A 20,390-nucleotide genomic window follows, 5' to 3' on the forward strand; every position below is an offset into this window, starting at 1 on the left:
GTGGCGTGATGAGTGGTGGCGTGATGAGTGGAGTGGCGTGATGAGTGTGGTGGCGTGATGAGTGGTGGCGTGGTGAGTACAGTGGCATGATGATTACAGTGGCGTGATGAGTGGTGGCGTGATGAGTGCAGTGGCGTGATGAGTGGAGTGGCACGATGAGTGCGGTGGCATGATGAGTGGTGGCGTGATGAGTGCAGTGGCGTGATGAGTGGTGGTGTGATGAGTGCGGTGGCGTGATGAGTCCAGTGGCGTGATGAGTGCAGTGGTGTGATGAGTACAGTGGCGTGAGTACAACCTTCTGGTCTCAAGCAATTCTCTCACCTCAGCCTCCCGAGTAGCTGGGACTACAGGCGCACACCACCATGCCCAGCTAATTTTTGTATTTTTGTAGAGATGGGGTCTTGCTATGTTGCCCAGGCTGGTCTCAAACTCCTAGGCTCAAGTGATCCACCCACCTTGGCCTCCTAAACTGCTGGGATTCCAGGTGTGAGCCACTGCACCCTTGACCTCTGCCACCTTTATTTGATATTTAAGAAAGCACCTGGTTGGTGTGGCGTTATTCATTTACCAAGTGACTTTTTCATCACTCGACTGCCATTCTCTGTTCCTCGTATTTCATCTCTACAACTAGAGATGCCCTGCCCACTACGCCAGCATGGCCGTCGTTCCTTCCAGATGAACAGGAGCAGAGCAAATAGCAGAGGCTGAAAACAAGCAGAGTGGAGGGGCCGTGCACAGTGAGCCTCCACTTAATAAACACTTATGGAAAAATGAATGGGCAGAGTAACCCGGAAGGTGAGAGCTGCAGGGAGGAAAGCAGCATGACCTCGGCCTCCTTCTGCAGCCAGGCTGGCACCTGTGGACCCCAGGGGTGGAAGTAAGCTCCTTACACAGGGCCATTACCTGACACTGGTGGCTCTGAGCGACTGAACAGATCTCTCCAACCAGAATCCAGGAAGGAACTACTGTATTTACTGTCGACTGACCCCAAGTATTTGGCCACAGGGTGAGAACCTGGTAGATGGAAAACCACAGGTGTTGAATTGGTCAGGAGATGAGACAGTGTGGGAGCAGCTGTCCCTGGCCATGGCCTTGGTCTTCTTGACCGTCCCTTCCTAGGCCCCAACCCCACCATCCTGTTCCAGACAAGGTATCTGTCTACAGAACCCTCATGCCCGATGCCCTCCTGGTGCCGCCCGTCTTTACCGAGGGGAATGATGAGGAAGCGCATGTAGCCAAGCCAGTCGGAGGTCTTGTTGGCCAGGGACTTGACAAAGAACCTGAGGATGGAGCTCAGGTAGCTCTGGCCTCCCACAGCAGCCACCTTCACTGGCCTCGGCATGGAAGAGTTGCAGTTGCAGCTGGGGAAGAAGTGGAGTGTCATAGCAGTGCTCAGGTGGTGCCAGGATCCTGCCCAGCGGGTGGCCCAGAGCTGACTTTGTGTGATCTCAACAACCCACAGGGGAAAAGCAAACCAATCCACAAAATAAAACAGACAGGATCACACAGGGAATAAGCCACAGTGCTTTCACAACCAAGAGAAAAATCTGGGTCAGAGGGCATTGCCCATGAAGCAGACAGAACAGCTGAAGCTAACGCAGGGTGCGTGCTCCCAAGCCCGGAATCCACAGTTCTCTTTTACAAGGGCAAGGGACTCAAGCCTTTTAAGAAGGCCCTAAGGATGGGGGAAGCTCTGACTTGAGGGTGGGGGAAGCACTGACTCTTGAATGTCTAGCAGCATGTTGCAGTTGGAAGGAATACAAGATCTTTTTAAAACCTGTGTGTCCTCTCCATCATGTGTTAAAGAGGATAAAGCAAGTCAAGGCATGGCAGGAGTCCAGGCAGGGAGGCAGGGAGCACAGGAATTGATATTTCCACCCCTGATCCTCTGGGGTCTGCAGGGGCCTCGAGCCTCACAGCCTGCTGCTGCCACCCGCCCCCCCAAACATGCGCCCCTCTGCAGATTCTTAGTCTGATGAGGCCAGGAGGGTCTATAATTGCTTAGAAGTCAGGGTGGGAAGATGAAGTCAGAGGGAATCCCTAAGGGCAGGAGAGTGGAGGCCAGAGCCCTTACTAGCGCTGGATCCGGGTGAGCAGGGCGGACAGCACAGCCTGGACCTCCACGGTGGAGCAGGTGCACACCACAGGCTTCCGCTGGTCCTGGAGCAGCTCAGCCACATACTGGGATGGGGAGGAAGGAGAGCAGGGACACAGGTGAGAACACATCACTCCTTCACAAGGGCCAAGAGGCAAGCGAGGCCCAGACCGAGCTGCAGGGCCCCTGTCCTCTGCAGTTCAGACTGAAGCTGGGCAAAGGCAGCCAGGTCTCCAGACTGCCAATAAGGAGAGGGTGGGGCCGACCCACGAGACACACAGAGTGTGAGAGATGGCAAGGCTTAGGGGGTTTCATATGCTAGGACACTCCAGGTGTCCCTGGCACCAGTGTCTAAGTCAGGTGGACAGCGCTGAGGGAGCAGGCAGGGATGCTCTGCCCTGCTGACCTGCCTTCACGGGGGCAGCCCTGGAGGTCACAGCCAGGTGCTTCTCGAGGGGCCTCCATTCCGCTATGCTGCCTGACGCTCCTGGCGCCCTGGAGGAATTACTGTTGCTTTTTGTTTGTTTCTTAACATATAAGGAAGCTGAGGTACAGCAAAGTTAGTGACTTAAGATCCTGCAAGTTGGACAATGACAGAAATTGGACTAGAACTCAGAGTTCTGGGCTCAGTTCAGAGCAGGCGGGGGCTGATGAAGGGGTGAGTTTCTTATCTCCCCACACAATAGCATGGAGGCCACACTGACAATGCACCCCGGCATTGCCTGCCCTCCAGGACCCCCACGTGGTCTCGCAGTTTCAGCACTTACCTGGCCCTGCCAGTCAGTGGTATTCACCAGGATGACATTTTCTGGAAGGGCTGCATCTGACACCAGGATCTGATTCAGCTGGTCATATACCACCTTTCTTGGAATCTGCAGGAACAAAAGTGTCTCTTGTTAGGGAGTCCCCAGGGAGCCTGAGGACAGGGCTGCTGGACTGGTGCATGGGGAGTCCCTGGAGCAGGGGTGTTCAGAGAGAACAGATACGAGGCCTTTGGGAGGGAGATTCAGTCTCCCACTGGCCAGACCACGATGTAAAGGAGGAGAAAGCAGCAGCAAAGCGAGTCCTTAGAGGACACACGGAGAGAAGGAACAAAGCCACAGTGGTTGTCTTGCCAGGGCAGGTGGAGAGGGAGGTGCAGCAAGCCTCGTGGATGGGAAACGGTGCGGGTGGCAGGAGGGGCAGCAGCATAAGAACCAGGAGAGAAGAGGCAGAGGGCGGCCAGCAGGTGCTTAGAGAAACGGAAACGAGGGCAGTGGGGAGAGAAATAATGAGAGTGGCAGTGAGTGCTGTGTGGGGACCTGCTGTCTAAGGGAACAAAAGGTATTTCAGGAACAGTGATTAACAAGAAGGACAATACCTCACCCCAGGCACTGGGCTATTCTAGTCTCAAGTTCATTTTCAGCCATGTAATAGCATGGAGCTCAGGAGGCCACACTGACAATGCACTTGATAAGTTATCAGGGGAATGAACAGGCTGGCTATTTAACCCTAGCAGAACTGAACTGTGTGAGGTGTGCTGGGAAAATCCCTGTCCCAGATCTCTGACACCACAGGCCTTCAAAAGGAGAACACAATTCCCAAGGCCCAGTTGCTTCTGACTTCTTCTCCAGCCCACTCTCAGGTCCTTCCATTGAAATAGTTTAATATGGCCGGGCACGGTGGCTCAAGCCTGTAATCCCAGCACTTTGGGAGGCCAAGACGGGTGGATCACGAGGTCAGGAGATCGAGACCATCCTGGCTAACACGGTGAAACCCCGTCTCTACTAAAAAATACAAAAAACTAGCCGGGCGAGGTGGTGGGCGCCTGTAGTCCCAGCTACTCGGGAGGCTGAGGCAGGAGAATGGCGTGAACCCGGGAGGCGGAGCTTGCAGTGAGCTGAGATCCGGTCACTGCACTCCAGCCTGGGCAACAGAGCGAGACTCCGTCTCAAAAAAAAAAAAAAAAAAAAAAAGAAATAGTTTAATATTGTTGGCTTCTGGGCTTGAGAGCACGACGACCGACCACAGCTCCTGACTCAGGTCGGAAGCTCGGGTCAGGGTGTCCCATGAGATCCAGAGGCTGCTGTCCTCTGCAACAGCGGATTCATGGCACAATCTCCAGACTCACGTCTGATGGAGGCAGAGACACCAGTGGTGTGGAATCGACACTCGCAGCCGGGCAGGCCAGGACCACACAGCATTTTTGGCTCCCGTGCCTGCGCCCTAGGGGTCGGCGTGGAAGCTAATTCCACACTGGCAGTAAGTAAGGAATATGGAAGACCTCTCTAATTTAGTCTTTCTTTAAGAGTTTTTGTTCAGAGCATTTCCAAGTATTCCTCTTCTCTCCAACTAACTGTCCAAGGAAGCCAATAAAATAGAGCCTGAAGTTCAGGAAATCTCAGAGGGTCCTGGTGTTTTGGGGGGACGCAGAAGTACCTGCGTGCTGTGGCCCAGATCTGGGGAGCGCTCGCTGTCCGAACTGTTGGTCCTTTCACTCAGGGGCTTGGAGAGCTGCCGCTCCTTCAGGGGCGTGCTCCTCTTCTGCCGGGGTGTGTGTACCCCTTCCACTTTGCTGCCAGGGAGGTGGAGAAAGGGTGGTGAAATAGCCCCTCCAACCCCAAAGCCGGTGCCAGCCCTACTTTACCTCAGCCCCGAAGCCCACACTAAGCACAGCTGCAGCCGGTACCCTCTGCTTCCTTTCCATCTGCAGTACCTGGGGGAGGCAGAGCTCTGGAGATCTGTTTTGCTGGACTTCATGGGAGTTTTGACTTTCTCTGGCACAACCAGACTCGTGCTGGCATCTCCAAACATGTCCTGGTCGGTGATTTCCTACCATGGAGGAGAGGAAACAGTGGAAATGACCTCCCACTCAGTGACCACCCAGGAGCCTCCTTGGACTGGCCAGGCCCCATCACCATCCTGAAGAGAGTTACTCATTCTCTTTTCCTGAAAGCAAGCAGTCCTAAATCTCTTGCCTCAGGCGAAGGAAAATCGCCACTGTTCACCGGTAACTGAGTACAGCCTGTGGGGGAACCCTAGGCTGCTTTTTACTGCTAATCCAGTAAATATCCAGTTACAAACGACCTGCTGGCAAACAAAGACTGTACTGATGACCTGCTGTCTCCAGGAGTGAGAAGGGGACCCCTAGATGCATCTCCTTGGCGCCCTGACCAAACCTTATCTGGTCTAGAAGACCAGAGAGGGCCATAGCCCCATTCTTCACCTTGGCCAAAGCCAGCTGCATCTCCCTTGAGATTCTCCCTTCCTTCCTCCTCCCCACGCCACCACTGTCTGTCCCTGCTTTGGCCACACTCTCACATCCACCTTCTGAGCCCAGGCCTTTGCCTTTCCTCAGATCACTTTTTTTTTTTGAGACAGAGTTTTGCTCTTGTTGCTCAGGCTGGAGCACAATGGTGCAACCTTGGCACCACCGCAACCTCCGTCTCCCAAGTTCGAGCAATTCTCTCCTGCCTCAGCCTCCCGAGTAGCTGGGATTACAAGCATGTACCACCATGCCTGGCTAATTTTGTATTTTTTCTTTAGTAGAGATGGGGTTTCTCCATGTTGGTCAGGCTAATCTTGAACTCCCGACATCCTTTTTAATTTTTTTAGACAGGGTCTTGCTCTCTTGCACAGCCTGGAGTGCAGTGACATGGTCTCAGCTCACTGCAGCCTTGAACTCCTGGGCTCAAGTGATTATCTTACCTCGGCCTTCCAAGTACAGGTGCATGCCAGCATGCCTGGCTGATTTTTTGTATCTTTTCTTTTTTTTTTTTTTTGTACAGATGGGGGTTTTTCCATGTTGCCTGGGCTGGTCTTGAATCCCCAGGCTCAAACCATATGCCTGCCCCCGCCTCCCAAAATTACTGGGATTACAGGTGTAAGCCACCACACCTGGCCAAGTCTGATTCCTTAGTGGGGCCTCTGAGGTCCGCCATGAACCAGCCTGGGCCACCTTTCTAAATTAATCACCCGTGCCTCCTCCCCGGGCCCACTACCTCCCTAACGCTCCAGCCCTCAGGAAGGACTCTGCTCTCCATGCAGGCTGCGTACCTGCCTACTTCCCTGCCTCTGCCTTGTCTTTATGTTTTCAAAATGCTTACTGAGGGCATAACTTCTATAAAATAAGAAGCACAAATCTAGAATAGTCAACTTGAATTTTTATGCAAATATGCCCCCAGGTGACCATTAACCAGATCAAGACAGAACGTTCCAGCACTCCTGAGGGCTCCCTATGCCCCTCCCCGTCCCCTGGGTAACAGGTATGCTGATGTCACTCTCATGGATTAGTTTTGCCCGTTTGTGAGTTTCACAGAACTGGAATCCTATGGCATGCAGTTTTTGGTATTCGGCTGCTTTTACTCACTCAACATTAAATTGCTGAGATTTGGCCAATCCCTGAAGAATTTTAATCAGGAAGTGACACAACTGGAATTTAATTTTGAAAAGGCCACACTGTACTTGCCACGTGCAGTACGGACCACATTGGGGCCACAGTGGAAGCTGGATTATTCAGATTAGTGGTGAACTAGAAAATATAAGTTAGGGTAGTGAGTTTCAAATTAACCTTGAATCAAGCCTAAATATATAAGATCTTTAGTCTTATTTACTATAGAAAACATAAGGCTAAAATAATTCTATCACAGATTCTAGTCAACTCCCAGCAGGTCCCACCGCGAGGCTCATCCCTAGATAGCATTCCGTAAAGTTCTCTGCTCCTTCCCCACAAGGGTCCTGCCTCTGGTCCCATGGGATGAACTTTGATGTAACCTGCAAAGCCCAGCTCAGACATCGCTTCCCCAATTTGCATCCCCTGTCCCTGGGACTCTGCGGAGACCCAGGGAGGTACAGGGGATACAAACTGTGGCTTGCTCATCTTTGCATCTTCAGTGCCCAGCACAAGCAGGTGCACAGGAAACGTGTGTGCAATTCAACATGTAAAAAACCTGGGCATCCCAACCAACTCAATTCCACTTCACTGGGGCTTAGGCCTGCACTCCTGGGCAGCTCCAGCACCTCTTAGAACATGGACCAGTACCAGTCAGAGACTGAATGTTGTGGGTTGCCTGGCTGCAGAAAGAGCAACACCCAAGGAGGAAGGGACGATTTTCCAGGGAGAACGTTGGTGACAGATGGTGAGAAGTTTCCCCAACTAGCATTTGGTCAGCTCTTATTAAAGGGCAGAATCAGGACATTTCTGGTATATTAAGTTTGAGAGCAACTTGGTATCTACACCAGGTAGTAGGTTACATTCCACAGGTAAGTATTTCAGGACAAAGAGAGCGCGGGACATTCATAAGCCCGTAGATTTAGGTGAAATTTCTAGGGTGGTCCTGAAGGTCCTTCTGCCTTTATTTCTGAAGAGACAAACACTGTATTTGAAATAGCTGAAACAGGAGACTGATCCATACATACCAGAGTGTCTGTTTCAGTCAAGCTGTCATCTTGGTTTTTAATCCAAGTAGATTTAACTTTTTCTAGAGCAGCCAATTCCATCTGCAAAAATTACAAGAATTAGTTATCACTGATCCAAATAACTACCACTTTAATTTGTTTTACTAGGTCCCTATGAAGCTTAAAATACTTTCATTTAATCTCAAACTTCATAAAATCTTCAGGGCTTTTATGTTATGTGGGGGGGTACATTTCTGTGAAAACTAGGTTTTGGAGGGATCAGTTATGTTTGTCATCAAGTCAATAACACAGGGAGATTCAGAACCAAGAAATTCTAACTCCCACGAGATGTCACTAGGGAAGAGAAGCTCAAACTTTAGATGGCTTTGCTACTGCATCCATCAAGTCTTTGACCCTGGATCCAGTGAATACCCTTGCCCAGGAAGGACACCAGGAAGAACTCCTTTGCTTGCCAGAGAAAGCAGCATGCTAGGTTCAGGTCTTTGATTTTGAGACTACAAGATATCCACGGTAGCCAAATGCTTTTTGCCTGGTGGGAACATCCAGAAAACCCTCTAACAGGATATACTAAGCAGAAAGACACCCAATATTAAGCCATTTAGGTGTAAATTAATTCTCCATTTGTCCCCAACTCTTATTAGCATTTCTCATAAATATTAAAAATTTCCTTTGCAAATACAGATACATATCCAGATTTTCATACTTGTTAATACTGCTTCTTGCTGTGCAGACAGCAATTCAAAGTCACCAGCAGTGACTTTGGGTTTGTAGGTCTTAGATGCAGGGAAGGTACTGACTTTAGTGAATCTTTTTGTTTCTTGTAGGGAACCACAAGTGACAGAAAATATAAACGATATCCCACTTCCTCCCAATGACTCAAAGTCCTTTCTCTGAGTCAATCATGTAATACTGAGAAGCATCAGGCTAGTAAGTTCAGGGTCACCTAGTAAACTATGGAACAAGGATCACCACAGCAAGCTCCCTGTGCCACACTTTAAACCAGGGTTCCTCCACCTTGGCACAATTGACATTTGGGGCTGGGTCATTCTTTTTTTTTTTTTTTTTTTTTTGTGAGACGGAGTCTCGCTCTGTTGCCCAGGCTGGAGTGCAGTGGCACAATCTCGGCTCACTGCAAGCTCTGCCTCCCGGGTTCACGCCATTCTCCTGCCTCAGCCTCCAAAGTAGCTGGGATTATAGGCGCCTGCCAACATGCCCGGCTAATTTTTTGTATTTTTAGTAGAGACGGGGGTTTCACCTTGTTAGCTAGGATGGTCTCGATCTCCTGACCTTGTGATCCACCCGCCTCGGCCTCCCAAAGTGCTGGGATTACAGGTGCGAGCCACCGCACCCAGCCGGGGCTGGGTCATTCTTTATTGTGGGGGTCTGTCCTGTGTACTGTGGGATGTCTGGTAACATCCCTGGCCTCTACTCACCAGGTGCTGGTAGTGGCAACTCTCCACCCCCTAATTGGTGACAAACAAAAATGTCTCCAATCATTGCCATATGTCTGGGAGGCAAAATCATCCCCAGTTGAGAATCCCTGCTCCAGGCCATTTGCTGGACTAACTCAGCATGCCTAAGCTAGACCCTGGGACCCCAGATCTTCAGACGGTTTGGCTTGTGTAATGGCTCACAGCCACAGAACAGGTTGCTTCCAGATTGCAGAGCTAGCTCATTTACACCTTGTCTATATGATCAGCCAATGTTTTTTTTCTTTTTTTTTTTTGAGACTGAGTCTCATTCTGTCGCTCAGACTGGGTGTAGTGGTGTGATCTTGGCTCACTGCAACCTCTGCCTCCCAGGTTCAAGTGATTTTGCTGCCTCAGCTTCCCGATTAGCTGGGATTACAAGTGTCCACCACCATGCCCGGCTAATTTTTGTATTTTTAGTAGAGATAGGCTTTTACCATGCTGATTGACCAGGCTGGTCTTGAATTCCTGACCTCAAGTGATCCTCCTGCCTCAGCCTCCCAAAGTGCTGGGATTACAGGCGTGAGCCACCACACCCAGCCATGGCCATGGAAAAGCTCTGGTTAGACCTGAGACTAAAGATAATTTCACTCCATTTTGGATCTCAATATGACAAATTAATTAAATGTGTTTTAAAGAGAATGAACTGGGTGATAACACAGGTCTGCCGGGAGGTTTTAAAGTAGCATGCCTTGTTGTTAAGCCCTATGACAGCTACAGCATTGCTTCCATGTCAAGGCTGCAATATTTAGTAAGATCTTTATTCCCCCCAGCTTTATTAAGCTATGATTGACAAATAAAAATTGTATATATTTACAGTATAGAACATGTTTTGATGTATGGATACATTGTGAAATGATTAAATCAATGTAATTAGCATATCCATCTCCTGATAATATCTTTAACTTAGATTGGGCTTAGAAGACACCTGCTGGCTATTTACTGGCTCTTCCAGATGTCCCAAATAATCCTCCTGGGGACAAATTCCCAACTTCTCCACATTTCTGTTCCTGCTTCTATAAACACTAACGCACTTCCCCTCACCCCCCAAGGATGCTGGAACACCAGCAGGACTCCAGCTGTGTCTGACCAAGTGTTTGGCATTGGACGTGGATGAGGCAACACTGGAGGTTCCCCAGCAGTCTGCACTACTGTGCCCATGGACAATGTCAGCTGCTGAAGGGTAAGAGTGTAGGCCTGTGTCAGAGAGAAGGGGGCAAGAGTGGTAATACGTAGGCTATCATTTCATGAAGGACTAGGCTCTAATGGCATTATTTATAGTGCTGTGGAAATAGCGACTTAGGCAGCAGGCAGTCCTGGCTGGAAGTCTGCCTCTGTGGCTGCCCTAACTGAAGCACTGTCAAAGCTCATTGTTATCAGCTTGGAGAACCAAATTATGTTGCACACCACTCTGTGCTCAAGTCTTGGGAAAATTCAACAACTGGAATAATTTTTATCAGCAGAAATTCTTTCTGGTTCTAGCGATAAACTGAATCCTCTAAAATGTGGGGAACAAAAAGCAAGATTAAGAAAAATAAATAAATAACAGTGTTAGGAAACCAGGGAAGAGAGGACACAAGTTGAGGCGGTGTGTGCATGCCTGCCTACATGTGCACAATCTCGTGGTTTTTCCTAATCCATTCAGAAGTTCTCCATTTAAGAGCACAGCCTTGTTCTGCTGTTCCCAAAGCGCCTTTCATACCAAAGGATTCCAAAGTTCCACACCCACTTCCAGACATATGGGGCCCTTCAAAATAGAAATATCAGCACAGAACCAGCAAAGTGAGTCTGAAACCTGGCCAAGGGAACCAGAATTTGAAGGACTCACTAAAAAGACATCTAGATTCTATCAATTTTAGGAGTCCAAAACTGAAATGGCACTAAGGAATTATAATAATAAGAGCAATAGTAGTCGGTGAGCAATGAGCAGTGTTCTGTATGCAGTAAGTCAGTCAGGCACACCCCACAGGGCAGTCTGATGTGCATGATTCTGTTCCATCTCCTCACTACCCTGGGAGGCACTAGCTTTAACATGTTCCTCGCAGATGAGGAAGCAAAGGCGTGGTAACATGCCCAAGATCACACAGCCAGTGGAGTGGTGGAGTCAAGACTCAAACTCAGAAGCTCCACTCTGTCCCACAGTGTTAGGTGAACACCTAAGTGCTTACTGCTTTTGGGGCACTGTCTCAGTAATTTAGTTACATTAGGGCACTTGCTCTACATTCCTGGAACACTGAGAAACAGTCCTCCCTCAGCCGGCTCCCAGGTTTCTTTCTAGAGTCATCCCATATAGTTCAGAAGGAATTTGCCTCTCATGGCCAGGGTTCGGGTCTGCCCATGTGGATGGTGTCCATTCAGCAGGGCAATTCAGCAGTTCCATGTGAGGAAAAGCATCTCCAAGCCACATCCTAAACACTAATACTAAAGAAAGTGAGGTGGCTGGGTACACACTGCACTCCAGCCTGGGGAGTAGAGCAAGACCCTATCCACAACCACCCCCCCCCAAAAAAAAAAAAAAGGCTGGGTACGGTGGCTCAAGCCTGTAATTCCAACACTTTGGGAGGCTGAGGTGGGTGGATCACCTGAGGTCAGGAGTTTGAGACCAGCCTGGCCAAAATGGTGAAATCCCATCTCTACTAAAAACACAAAAATTAGCAGGGTATGTATGGGTGGCACGTGAGGCAGGAGAATCACTGGCACCTGGGAGGTGGAGGTTGCAGCGAGCCGAGATTGCTCCATTGCACTCCTGCCTGGGCGATAAGAGCAAAACTCTGACTCAAATAAAATAAAATAAAATAAAATAAAAATAAATTTGAAAGGCTTTTTTTTTTTTTTTTAAAGCGAGGTCTCCTCAGTTCTTGGATCCCCATGAACCCGGCCTGGAACAGCGTCTAGGGTGCAGGGTCTGCAGGGGCAGGCCTGGGGTTTCTCTCAGGGAGGAGTCTGTTTGGGCTGCAGTTTCCCACGCATTTCCTCACTAACGCCACGTGGGGCGCTGTCCTAACCAGGAAGAGCGGTGAGCTGGGAGAGAGCCCCATCTGGTGGCAGCAGGCAGAAGGGCAGCCAGGGGATGCACCAAGAGACGGTGGTTTCCAGGATGGAACCTGCCCTTTCAGACCCGTGCTTTTCAGTGGTGGAGGCCTCGCCTGTTTCCTATCATCTCCGCACAATTACTACCGATTTGCAGGGCGAGTTTGGTATTCCCCCTGGTGAACAATGACTAGGCTTCATCTGCCAGTAAAGTAGGTGAACAGGAGGATTTAAAGGACGTGTTTCTTTGATCTGCAGAAAAGACACTGGGCTTTGGAGGGCAAACCCTAAGCTGGGCACTCACATCGCTACAACGCTCACTTGGCTTCCATTGTAAAGGAAGGAAGAGCAGCTTCCTAGGGCTACCACAGAACGGACACGAAGGGAGAGGTTTTTGTTGAGACAAGGTCTTGTTCTGTCACCCAGGCTGGAGAGCAGTGGTGGGATCACAGCTCACTGCAGCCTCTGCCTCCTGGGCTCAAGGTATCCTCCTGCCTTGGCCTCCCGAGGAGCTGGTCTACAGACATGCACCACCATGTCTGGCTAACTTTTGCATTTTTGCTTAGGCTGGTCTCGAACTCCTGGGCTCAAGTGATCCACCCGCCTCGGCCTCCCAAAGAGCTGGGATTACAGACGTGAGTCACTGCACCCAGCAGAGGGGGAGGTTGTATGTGTTCTGAGAGGGAAGGCTCTGGGCCAAGGCGACAACAGACCAAAAGAACAACCCGACCCGACACAGCAATGACCCCAAAGAGCTAAGCTCCCAGTTAGACTGAGGGGAAGAAAACTGAGGTTGAAACAAGATGTGGTCACTTTTCTTTTTTCTTTCTTTTTTTTTTTTTGAGGGAGTCTTGCTCTGTTGCCAGGCTGGAGTGTAGTGGCTCAATCTCGGCTCACTGCGACCTCTGCCTCCCGGCTTCAAGTGATTCTCCTGCCTTGGTCTCCTGAGTAGCTGGGACTACAGGTGTATGCCACCACGCCTGGGTAATTTTTGTATTTTTATTAGAGCCTGTTTGTCATCACCTTGGCCAGGATGATCTCGATCTCTTTTTTTTTTTGAGACGGAGTCTCGCTCTGTCGCCCAGGCTGGAGTGCAGTGGCCGGATCTCAGTTCACTGCAAGCTCCGCCTCCCAGGTTTACGCCATTCTCCTGCCTCAGCCTCCTGAGTAGCTGGGACTACAGATGCCCGCCACCTCGCCCGGCTAGTTTTTTGTATTTTTTTAGTAGAGACGGGGTTTCACCGTGTTAGCCAGGATGGTCTCGATCTTCTGACCTCGTGATCCGCCTGTCTCGGCCTCCCAAAGTGCTGGGATTACAGGCTTGAGCCACCGCGCCCGGCCGATCTCGATCTCTTGATCTCATGATCCACACGCCTACGCCTCCCAAAGTGCTAGGATTACAGACATGCGCCACTGTGCCCCACCAATGAGGCCACTTTTCTAAGGTCACAACATGACCCCTGATCAGAGACGCAGAGGGTCGGAGTGCCGAGTCCCGACATGCCATGGTCCCGCCCTGCCCCGCAGCCGCGGTCGCGCTCACAGGGCTGGTGGTGTCTTTTCCGAGGCTGCCCTTGCTGTTGAGGCTGCCAATCTCCGTCTGGGAGCTGGACTGCGACATCCCCTCAAAGAAAGGCCTGTGGTGAAGAGCACAGCCAGGGTCAGTGCTGCCAGGGCTCAGAACAGCACGCTGGGAGAGCTGAGTGGAGCTGGCATTCAGGGCGGGTCAACAAGCTACGGGTGTCCAGAAAGCCCGGTGAGCAGGGAAGTGCAAGGTGAAGAGGCGGGTCGGTCAGGGGAGGGGGGACTTCCTGAGAGTCCTATGGGACTTCTGTCAGTGAGAGGCAAAACAGTGACCTTCTCCCAGAGAGCCAGAGGTTCAGAAAGAATGAAGAACCAAGATTCTCTGGTAATAGAGGGGACAGTGAGGAAGGGGGTCAGGAGACTGCTACGGCCAGGAAGGAGAGTCTGGAGGCTGGCTACAGAGAGGGGGGCTCACTTGAGCTTGGGCTTTGGAGTGCTGAGGATGCTTTCTGTCTCCTCCATCTCAGGGCCACTGTCGCTGGGGTTGTACATCTCCAGACTGTCATACAATTCATCCAAGTCCTCTTCCACTTCCCGGATCTGCTCGCGGGACACATGCTCCAGCCCAAAGCCTACCTGCAGGGGAAAAAAGAGTCTCTGAATTTAGGGTCACCCCTATTAACAATTGTGGTTGATGAGCAGCTCCTTTCTCTTGGGCCACCCTTATAGTCCTGCTTAAGGGACATGCCAAAAGCTTCACATGGCTGGAGTAACCTTCACGTCATTTCCATGATCCAGCCTGAGGGAGGGGACATGGTGAGGCCACCTTCCCCCCGGTTTCTGCCCCCACTCCATACTGTGAAGCTGTGCCAGGAGGGACAGCTGAGGAATCCCAAGGCCCACTGCCCGTGTGGGCTCGTCCTACCCTCCTTACAGCCCACAGGAAGGCAAAGCAATCGCTCTCAACAATTTTCCTCTTTATTCCTGTTAGCCCACTTAGAAGCCTGTAGAAATGGGTCCCTCCGGAGCCCAGGGAAAAGACTGCTTCTCTCTCAGCAGCCCACTCCTGGTTATTCCACGGCTGACCACCAAGGACATTTCCACCTCACAAGCTGCTGCTCACTGATGTCCCCGTGGGATAAGAGGGGAAATTAAGTGACAACCACAGCAGCATCCGCCAGGTCTGTCCCTGTATCGCACACCAGAGGCTTGGGCATCACCAAGGGTTGGGCGTAGCTGTGCTGCCCCGCGTTGTGTGCATAGCCTCTTTCTCTCCTCTGCTCGTTTAAGTCCTTCTTAGCCACCCTCTTCCTTAGGGCTCTACCAGGCAGGCCACGGGGAGCAGGAATATTAATCCCGGAATCCTGACTCTCAGTGGCAATACAGAGTATACACCAGGGATGCTGGGTGAAACCCGGGGAATTCAACTCACCATTAACCTTGGGAGTAAGGGGCCGTACCTCATCTGAAACTTTAAACCGCTTCAGGAGGGCCACAAACTTCTGTTTGATGTTAGGTTGCTGTAGGGACAAATCGCATGACAGTTCTCAGCAACGTCCACTAGGGGTCAATTCAAGTGAACAAACACCCACCAGAGCCCACTTTCATGATGAGCTATGGGAGGACACGAAGACTGGAGGACTTGGTCTCTGCCCTTGGCATTCAAAGCCTTTCAGGAAGACAGGCCAAATTCCAGTGTGGCTCCTGGGCCTTGGGTGCAGCTGCGGGGAGAAGGAATGTCTATCCCCAGGTCCTTCGCCCCACTGTGCCCCAACACCTCCCAAATGTGGGTCTCCAGCTCATCTCTTTCACTTGCCCTTCAGATCCACAGTGCCCACTGCTGACTCCCACCTGCGCATGCACAGCATGGGCACCTCAGCCTCACCAGCTCCACGGTGGAACGCAGTGTCTTCTCCTTGCCCTCTGATCCTCTTACTGATGTCGCCAACACACCTGAACCCACATCTACGCCTGGAGTCTCTCCCTCCCGTTCTCCCCACAGGCCCATTCTGGCTACCGTGGATCCTCCCTTTTCCATCTGTGACACGACTGTTTCCATTCAGGCCTTTCTCCTCGACTCTCTGGGATCACAGCAATAGCCTTCAGCTGACATCTCATGCCCCGCCCGCCTGTTTCTGGTCTTGTTCCCTCCACAGCCCACAGTGGTCCTTCCGCGTGCAAACCTGCTCATGCTACCCTCCCACTAGAAGTCTTCACTGGCCTCCACTACTTGAACAGAGCTCAGCGGTCAGGCCTGTAAGTGTCCAAAGCCTGGGTCTGCCTGTTTCTAACCTTATCTCTCTATTTGACCCTTCACACCCCATAGTCAAGTGGAAACTCACTGCTTCGAGTTCCTGGGAAAAACTGCATGCTGTTGTACTGGCCCTTTTTTTTTTTTTTTTTTTTGAGATGGAGTTTTGCTCTGTTGTCAGGCTGGAGTGCAGTGGGGTGATCTTGGCTCACTGCAACCTCTGCCTCCCTGGTTCAATCGACTCTCCTGCCTCAGCCTCCTGAGTAGCCAGGATTACAGGCACACGCCACCAAACCCAGCTAATTTTTGTACTTTTAGTAGGGACGGGGTTTCACCATGGCGGCCAGGATGGTCTCAATCTCCTGACCTCGTGATGGGCCTGCCTCGGCTTCCCAAAGTGCTGGGATTACAGGCATGAGCCACAGCACTGTACTGGGCCTTTATATAGGGTATCTTCTGCCTTGAATAAAAATTTTGCCCAAATCTGCTTGGTGAAGTTTTATTTTAAAAAACCTATCTCTCAGCATCTCATCTGGAAAGCTGTCCTGGCACTTCTGGGACAGGTGGCCACAGTCCCCTGGTGTCACTGCAAAGCTATGTCTTTTGGCACCTGTCCTACTGGGCTGTAATTATTTGTTGAAATGTATAGTGTCACTAGACACTGTGCACTTGATGGCATGGACTGGGCCTTATCTGTCTCTGGGCATGATGCTTAGCTTGTGGTCATATGTACTTCCTGCCTGAATGACAGACTTGCTGCCTGGGGATGAAAACAATGAACTTGCGAGACCGATAAATCTTCAAAGGGGAGAAAGGGCCTTCACAGCAGAGAAAAAAAGTCGAGCTCCCAGTGACAGAGCAGCATGAGACATGTTCAGAGAAGGTCAAGTACATCTGTGTTCTTGGTGAGAGAGAAGAATGCGCATGCACAGAGGAGACAGGCACTAAGGGAGGTCACTAAGTCTCAGGGGTAGAACTAGAAAGTGCCTGCAGCTTTAAAAAAAAAACACTTCTAGACGAGTGAACATTAGCAGGAGCAATGAATTCCAGTCAAGTGCCAGGGTCATGCCAAGGAGGAGACCCCAGGTAGGATGAGGTGACTTATTAAGCTCTGGGGGCACCTGTTGGGAAGAAAATAGGGCTGCTTTCTGGTTACAGAGCAGGAAAAAGAAAGACTCAGCAGCAGGGGCTGACTACAGAGAGATCCTACAGTCACTCCCTATTTCCAGAGTGCAATGGAGGTCAAGCATTTGGGGCACTGGTGACACACCTCATGGGGACCATTTGGAGCACCAATCAAGAGGTGGATACCTGAGGACAAGGAAACAGTCCTCTCGCTCCCTAGTTGCTGACTGGACGGGAAATCCAGTTCACAGTCTTGCAGATTTACCTGAAGTCCAGTGACACCTCAGTGTGATGGGAGAGGTGACAGCATCCGGCCTCCTCTCATCCCTGAAGGGGCAGGCATCTCAGCTCTCAGGGGGGTTGGTCCCTAGGCTAGCTCTGCACTGGGGAAAATCAGGATGCCTCTGGGGAAATGGAGCTGTGAATTCCCCTTCGGAAACGTTCCCAGCACTTCTGGCCCTCCCACACTTCATGCAGGTACTCCAGAATCTGTTAAAAGACCACCTAGGAATTCAGGTTTTTAGCTTCTCAGTCCAGGACTAAAATGTCATCAAAACAGTGACTCTTGCGGAACTCTTAAGGAGGAAAAGTCTCAAAAGGCACCTGGTCTCCAAGGTTATGGATCCGTTAAGGCAGGAACAATACCTGATGTAATTAAAGCTTAGCAAGCCCAAGGTCATAGGAGCACCCCACGACTGGCCTATTATCTCTGCATAAGTTCAGCACAGGATTAAAACAACTCCTAGAGGGAGCTGGCCTTCTCCCTGCAGAGGACAGCATGTGACATGAAGCAGCCACTGGAGTGGGTGGGAGGCGGTCTGTTCCCTGACGGGCCACTATCTGTTCTGAATTCTAAAAGAAGGGTTCTCCTCCTTTTTTCTATCCAACAATAACATGAAGGATATAACACTCTTATCAGTAATGGTGGTTCCCAACAACAGTGAGTCTAATTGGGTGGTGGTGAGGATACACAGCGTGCATCGGAATCGTTGATGGGATGACCCTGTATTGATATATTTTAAGAAGCCTCTTCTAGGCCTGAATATGCTGCTGCCAACCTACCCCCAGACTGAAAATCTTAGCCAACCACTCCCCAGACCTTTGAGGCTCACCCTTGTGATGGCAGAGGTTGAGGTTAGTTTCCTCCGGGTCTTCTTTACTTTCCGGAGATCTTCGTCTTCATAGAACAAGTCCTAAGTGGGTACGGGGACAGAATGAGGGTGGGAAACCCCAGGAGTTTCTTGGATGCTCCATGTGAGGGACCATGGAAAGTTACCTGCCCATGCAATGGATCATCGCTGCCTTCCTGTTCTGATGAGAAACTCTCTTCCTCTTCCTCAGAATAATTGTCAATATCAGGAGAACGATCTGCAACAGACACCTGAGTAAGATAACCTTGCAATGGGAAGATCTGGCCCAAGAGACTTCGATGGGCTGGAATCAATGGTTCTCTTTGGGGGAAACACAGCCAGGGTGGAAGGGAGGGCAGGGCCAAAGCTACATTTTACTTCCAGGGGTCTCTAAAGGTCTCTTGCCCAGGAATATTTCAGGCACTGTCTTGTTCAGCTTTCCCAGGATGGGCTGTAGGGTCTCCAGACGCTACATACATCTTACCAGAGAGCTTGGATTTGATTCCTTCATGGTCGATGGGCTGGCTGGACAGAGAGTAGATCTTTATTTCTGCCACAGGCACAGAGACATCCTTCACGTTGCTGTGTAGGCCAAGCACCAGTGCGCCTTCATTAGGATGCTGCATCACCTAGGAGCGAGGGGAGGTGGTGGAGGCATGTTACTACAGAGGCACCTGGAGAAACGCAGCCAAGGAATGCACAAGCCCCCCAGCAGCAACGGCATTCTGCTGATACATTTTCTTCCTCACTTTCAAATCCGTGTCTACTGTCCTACTGCTTCGTGGTCTTACTTTTATTATTATTATTATTTTTTTTTTTTTTTGAGACAGAGCCTCTCACTGTCACCCGGGTTGGAGTGCAGTGGCACAATCTTGGCTCACTGCAACCTCTGCCTCCCAGGTTCAAGTAATTCTCCTGCCTCAGGCTCCCAAGTAGCTGGGATTATAGGCGTCTGTCACCATGCTCAGCTAATATTTTTTTGCATCTTTAGTAGAGACAGGGTTTCACCATGTTGGCCAGGCTGGTCTCAAACTTCTGACCTCATGATCTGCCCGCCTCGGCCTCCCAAGTGCTGGGATTACAGGTATAAGCCACTGCACCCAGCCTGTTTTTTATTATTATTAAAGACAAGGTCTCACTCTGTCACTCAGGCTGGCATGCAGTAGTGTGATCACAGCTCACTACAGTCTCGACCTCCCAGGCTCAAGTGATCCTCCCGCCTCAGCCTCAGTAGCTGAGACCACAGGCACACACCACCATGCCCAACTAATTTTTAAATTTTATGTAGAGATGGGATATCACTATGTTGCACAGGCTGACCTCGAACTCCTGGGCTCAAGCAATTCTCCTGCCTTGGCCTCCCAAAGTGCTGGGATTACAGGCATGAGCCACTGCACTGGCCTAAGGTCTTAGCTTTAAAATTATCCCCAGAAGTGCTGGTCAGGGCCATGTGCTTAAAGATAACAATCACGATTGAAAATGATTGCTCGGGCCGGGCGCGATGGCTCATGCCTGTAATCCCAGCACTTTGGGAGGCCGAGGCAGGCGGATCACAATGTCAGGAGATCGAGATCATCCTGGCTAATATGGTGAAATCCTGTCTGTACTAAAAATACAAAATATTAGCCAGGCATGGTGGCAGGCGTCTGTAGTCCCAGCTACTCGGGAGGGTGAGGCAGGACAATTGCTTGAACCCAGGAGGCAGAGGTTGCAGTGAGTCGTGATCATGCCATTGCGCTCCAGCCTGGGCGACAGAGCAACACTCCATCTAAAAAAAATTAATAATAAAATAAAATAAAATATAGAAAATGGTTGCTCAGCCAGGCACATCCCAGCACTTTGGGAGGCTGAGGTGGGCAGATTGCTTGAGTCCAGGAGTTTCAGACCAGCCTGAGCAACATGGTGAAACCCTGTCTCTACTAAAAATAAAAAAATCAGCTTGGTGTGGTAGCGCATGCCTGTAGTTGCAGCTACTCAGGAAGCTGAGGTGGGACAATCACCTGAGCCCAGGAAGTCGAGGCTATAGTGAGCTGTGATTGCACCATTGCATTCTAGCCTGGGTGACAGAGTGAGACTCTTATCTCAAAAAAAAAAAAAAAATAAAATAAAAGAAAAGAAAAAAAGGAAGAAAGAAAAGAAAAAGAAAGAAGAAAGGAAGAAAGGGAGACAGAGAGAGAAAGAAAAGAAAGAAGGAAAGGAAAGAACAAGAAAGAAAGAAAGAAAGAAAGAAAGAAAGAAAGAAAGAAAGAAAGAAAGAAAGAAAGGAAAAGAAAGAAAGAAAGAAAGAAAGAAAGAAAGACAGAAAGAAAAGGAAAGGAGGAAACGAGGAAAGAGAGAGAGGAGAGAGCAGGTGAGTGAGGGAGAGAGGG

The 20,390-nt window shown here is 50.3% G+C and overlaps 2 protein-coding genes across 2 annotated transcripts in view; one reads left to right on the forward strand and one right to left on the reverse strand.

Annotated features, from left to right (window-relative positions):
- LOC111533669 (pyruvate carboxylase, mitochondrial-like) overlaps nt 1-20,390 on the forward strand; it is a 1,148,173-nt gene that overhangs the window by 699,647 nt on the left and 428,136 nt on the right. The gene's annotated exons all lie outside the window — the stretch shown is intronic.
- Nucleotides 1-20,390, reverse strand: part of PACS1 (phosphofurin acidic cluster sorting protein 1) — a 174,070-nt gene that overhangs the window by 10,472 nt on the left and 143,208 nt on the right. The window contains exons 5-17 of the mRNA XM_023186568.2: nt 18,506-18,650; nt 18,168-18,259; nt 18,004-18,084; nt 14,976-15,035; nt 13,991-14,151; nt 13,535-13,628; nt 7,493-7,573; nt 4,791-4,906; nt 4,514-4,649; nt 2,863-2,967; nt 2,075-2,181; nt 1,207-1,361; nt 904-1,014 (exon numbers count right to left, since the gene is read on the reverse strand). Coding sequence (XP_023042336.1) covers nt 904-1,014; nt 1,207-1,361; nt 2,075-2,181; nt 2,863-2,967; nt 4,514-4,649; nt 4,791-4,906; nt 7,493-7,573; nt 13,535-13,628; nt 13,991-14,151; nt 14,976-15,035; nt 18,004-18,084; nt 18,168-18,259; nt 18,506-18,650 — 1,444 coding nt within the window. The remainder of the gene's footprint in view (nt 1-903; nt 1,015-1,206; nt 1,362-2,074; nt 2,182-2,862; nt 2,968-4,513; nt 4,650-4,790; nt 4,907-7,492; nt 7,574-13,534; nt 13,629-13,990; nt 14,152-14,975; nt 15,036-18,003; nt 18,085-18,167; nt 18,260-18,505; nt 18,651-20,390) is intronic.

Source organism: Piliocolobus tephrosceles, chromosome 13 (assembly GCF_002776525.5).
Source record: "Piliocolobus tephrosceles isolate RC106 chromosome 13, ASM277652v3, whole genome shotgun sequence".
In the NCBI taxonomy this organism is placed as follows: domain Eukaryota; kingdom Metazoa; phylum Chordata; class Mammalia; order Primates; family Cercopithecidae; genus Piliocolobus; species Piliocolobus tephrosceles.